General features: G+C 37.4%; 1 protein-coding gene across 2 annotated transcripts; it reads right to left on the reverse strand.

Annotated features, from left to right (window-relative positions):
• Positions 1 to 803: 803 nt before the first annotated feature.
• LOC125221323 (putative calcium-binding protein At1g02270) lies at positions 804 to 4,312 on the reverse strand. 2 transcript variants are annotated; one of them, XM_048123769.2, is made up of 10 exons: positions 3,971 to 4,312; positions 3,412 to 3,516; positions 3,212 to 3,317; positions 2,575 to 2,795; positions 2,410 to 2,486; positions 2,209 to 2,317; positions 1,987 to 2,130; positions 1,709 to 1,819; positions 1,512 to 1,619; positions 804 to 1,418 (listed from the first exon to the last, which is right to left on the reverse strand). In XM_048123769.2, the coding sequence occupies exons 1-10, from the start codon at positions 4,115 to 4,117 to the stop codon at positions 1,086 to 1,088; spliced, it is 1,461 nt and encodes a 486-aa protein (XP_047979726.1). In that variant the 5' UTR covers positions 4,118 to 4,312; the 3' UTR covers positions 804 to 1,085. The 2 variants fall into 2 exon arrangements, with proteins under 2 accessions (XP_047979726.1, XP_047980523.1); XM_048124566.2 differs by having other exon boundaries at positions 1,987 to 2,112; positions 3,971 to 4,311.
• Positions 4,313 to 4,535: the final 223 nt, after the last annotated feature.

Consider the following 4,535-nt stretch of genomic DNA (forward strand, 5'->3'; position numbering starts at 1 on the left):
AAATTCTTTGTGAGCTATTCAATTTGTGGCCTTTTTGTGATGATATTATTTTTATTTGTTTCCTTCAATTCAATATAACCGATTCAATTTGTTTGATTTGGAATAACTTTCTTCTCGTAGGTTTTTGAAGAGTTCTATTTGTTGCTTATAAACCCTACATGTGTGATTACGTGCACTTCTTCTCTAGGATTTGTTTAAGGGTTTCTCACAATTGAGGTGAACTCATTATCTTCCTTCCACAATTGTGCACTGTTCTATTTCTTTGTGCAAATATTATAGCATTACTTATTCAATAATTTGGTTTATATCTTGTTTGTTTTTTTTGTATTCATACACCAACAATCTATTGTGCATAATTCAGGAATATGATAATTGGCATTTAGAAACTTATCATAGTATATTTTTATAATTTTGTACAGGTTTGCCTTATATCTTTTAGAAATTAAATCATTTATAAGTGAATACTCTTTTTGTTCCCGCCTAGATTATATAGGAAATAAGAATTAATTAGGTCAATGCAACAAGGACAATTTAGGAAATAATTGAATTTAATTAGGACAAATTTGTCATTACATATTTATTTCTGATTTCATAACTTTCCTATCAAACAAAGTAGCTTATTAGAAAACCAATTAACTAGGATATCAAACATGTGTTATTAAAATCATATCTTTCCCTAACATGATCCTAAATCTTGGTCACTAACTAGCCTAGACATATCTCACATCACCTATCAAACAGGCCCTAAGGAGATTGATGAATGGCATGTGATATTATTTATAAGATGGTGTGCGACCAATGAATAATAAAAAATTGTGAATTCAAGATATATTGGAGATGTGGACCTTTTGAAAAAAGTTTCATTTCTAATTGCTAATTTTGCAAGAGGCTGACAACTCCACTCACTACTATAAAATGAGAGAGAGCTGTGATTTCCTATCACAACATTCATTGTAGTAGTAATCTTAGGAGGTTTTCCTGTCTATAAACGACGTCGTCAGCAACGGGGCGAGCGCATACTCATGTGGTTGCACAAGCAGCCGACGCCATTATGATGCCCGGCCATATCGGAACTCTTTCTGGTTCTATTCGCTGGTGTTACCCCGACATAATGATCTTTCGATCCGACAACCCAAGCCCTCAGTGATTTCTAGTTTGTTGGTGTGTGAGTCCTGTGACGAGCAACGGGTAGTGATCAGTCGAGGGCATGGCATTCTGACCGGCGAGAACACCACTGTGAGCCGAGCATGGTCAGAAAGAGAGTAGTCTTCCGGCCACATCCCCTTCTCTACCTCCGTGGGGAAGAGGACTGCATTCTTGACACTGAATCCGATTGCCTGCTCTGCATCCGTGGAGAAAGCATCATCGTTTTTCACCTCAACTCCCTGCTCGAACCACGAGGTGCTCCATATCCGTTGCTGAAAAGTTGAGCGTATGATTAAGGAACCCTTCGAAAAAGTTGAGCGTATGTACCGTTGATCCGATTCATAAACAAAGTAAACGCGCAATACCTTAAATTCTTTGTAGTCAACTACGCCATTCCCATCCATGTCCGTCTGCACCCACAGCCCTTGTATCTCCTCATCGCTCAATCCGTTACAATGGCCAATCAAATTGAGCTGCAACGACACCCAAATAACACGTTTCATTAGTATTCCGTTGAAAAACAAACAGAGAGAGTAATATGTAACAGCGAAGAACTATGTACCTGTCGTAGTGCTTCACAGAAACCCGCGTATGTGATGCAATCACCGTCATTATCAGCCTTCAGAAACGCGAAGGCATCTTCTTCCGTCAGTGAAGCTCGCTTAAGTTGATACTGCAACGAGATATATCAAACCATCAAACAACTTTAAATGTCACATATATGACCTCTAAGCAATGGGAGCAGCCTAAACAAGAAAATCGGGTTTTCTAAACGTCTATACACGTGCTAGGTTGGACGAGTTGCATGTTGTTAAAAGACTCGAAAATTAGGTACCTCACCTTAAACATCCCCAACACCGCCTCGCTCCAACTAGCATTTAGCAATTTCCGGTACCTATTGGGGTTGAGAAGCCATATAAAATCAACACCACAGATGTTGCCACGGTGGTTGCGGTGGCTCACCCACTGCACGAAGGTGTGATACTAATCGTAACAATTTTTCAAGTGACAAAATTCAAATACACGAGAAACAATTGAAGCTTCAAGGAAACGGTAATTTACCTTGTGCGCGTCTGCATCAGTATACTGATGAGCAGTATCATATGATGACACGAATCCCTGAGATCTGAGAAACTTATAAATATGTCCCCTCTTACTGCCATTCCAATCACTGTTACACCAAGAGAAATGAACACAAGATTCTTGAGTCTCATATCGTTTTAGAATGGTTCACGAAAATACGAGAGTGGGAGGAATATATACCCGCATAATAAAATAGGCAAAGGTTTTAGTTTGTTTTCCTTTTGATATGATTCCACATATTGCAATATTTTGTAGACCTGTCACAAGAAAACATTGCATTACTGAAAAACTAATAATAAAATTGACCTGAAAAACATGATAGATAAGGTATAGAATCGAGCATACCTGACGCAACCGCTCCAAGCACATACTCGAATTGTGTGGAAACAGCAAGTGTGTGTTCACTATGAGAAGTTCTTGATGAACATGACAGTTCAGATTTTGTGAAAAGGGCGCATTCAGCTCAACATGCAATAACTGAGCAACTCGATCTCCAAAATCATTGAACAGCAGCTCCCGGTGGTTGATGACCCTAAAATAGTCCTTATGCACGGCGGTCAGCAGACCTGTAAAATTCAAAGAATCACTTCATAAATTGCTTAAATTGCTTAAAGAATCACTCGAAGTTATAAATTGCTTCTTAAAAGATTCTTCTAGCAAGATGTAAACACAAAAGGCTTTTCATTGGCATCCACTACCTTGTGATTCACATCTTGTTCCTGTTCTATCCCTACAAAAACCCCAAACACATCTGCAAAAACAGATGCATTATCTACACATAGATCCTCGAAAGGAAAATTCTCGATATAACAAGGACAACTAAAAAATCCATTATGCAAGGAGAGGGCCAAATTCAACATGTCTAGATGATATCCACGGATTCCACCATACTTCCACTTTGATCAAACACATCCACAATAGCAGAGGCTACAAACACTACATCACAACGTTTATAACCACGGAAAAGGATTAAAAATCATACCATCTCCACGATTATTTGTCCTGGCAAGCTTGAAATTGAGGTAACCAGCATCACCAAGCCTCTTGTCATAGATGCTCACTAACTCCTCATTCCCAACCCAGAATTCCTGTAACCGACATGATCAAATTGACATTTTTAAACAATAAATCAAAGAAAACAGCTGCTAAAATTGAATCAAACAAAGGAAAAAAGAGCAAAACCTGAAGACAGATTATGGAAGATCTCTCACACAATAACCAATTCAAAATTCTCTGATTTCTATCCATCCAATAATCTTTAACATCACTTTCTCTGAAGCTGGGATCCTGCCAATCCACATTTCAAAGCATTAAACAAAAACAACCAAAACACATAGCAATATAGAAATTGATGCTAAAACACAATAACCTTAGTAAAGCAACAGCTCATTTTCCAACAAAACATAATAAAGAAAGCAACTTCCCCCAGAATCTACATAATCTGGCAACAAAAATCAAGACCCACTTTTTTTCTGAAAACACACAACAATACAGCAATTAATGCCAAAAAATCAACCTTAGTTTCGAGCAAAACACAATCAAGAAAGCAGCTTTTTCTCAGAATCCACATAATTTAGCAACAAAATCAAGCCCTTTTCTCAAAACACACAACAACATACCAATCAATGCAAAAAAAACAGCAACCTTAGTAGAGAAAAGCCCACATAATCAAGAAAGCATCTTTTTACCAAAATCCACACAATTCAGCAACGAAAATCAAGCCAATTTGTCGAATTCTGACCTCGTGATTGAGTCTTTTGTAAATAGGCGCGAGAATGTTGAAGGTCGTGCAGGAAATACAAGAGGGGTCCTTAATCGACGAAGCTATGGCGTAGCTGCCAATTCTTGACAATCTCCCGTTGTTCAAGGCTCTGTTCTTCCTCCCCATTTACCACAATGTGCGGTTTTTCAGAATAAATGTGTTTCCGTGTTAACGATTGATGAAAGATGAACTGAAAAGTGGGGAATTTCAAGAATCAAGAAAAAAGACTGAACTTTTCCTTAGAAGGATTTTTTTTATTGTGTTTTGTAATATTGCAAAGGTTTGTATGTATGGGGACGATTAACTCAATGAGGATGATAATCAATATTAACTCACTATGCAAACCATATATATATTGGAGGAGGGCAACAGACAAGAGTGAGTTGGACAGGAGATAGAATCGTTTATTATTTTAGTTTTTATATTTTAATTTTAAGTGGGTATAAATTTATTCAAAGATTAATTGAATATAAATATATTAAATACTAGTAATAAAATATTATCGCGAGTGCGCCACCATTTTAATAATTTCATGCTGCCATTT

Source organism: Salvia hispanica, chromosome 2, assembly GCF_029641045.1.
Source record: "Salvia hispanica isolate PSC_SH4W2 chromosome 2, Shi_PSC_v1, whole genome shotgun sequence".
Classification (NCBI taxonomy): domain Eukaryota; kingdom Viridiplantae; phylum Streptophyta; class Magnoliopsida; order Lamiales; family Lamiaceae; genus Salvia; species Salvia hispanica.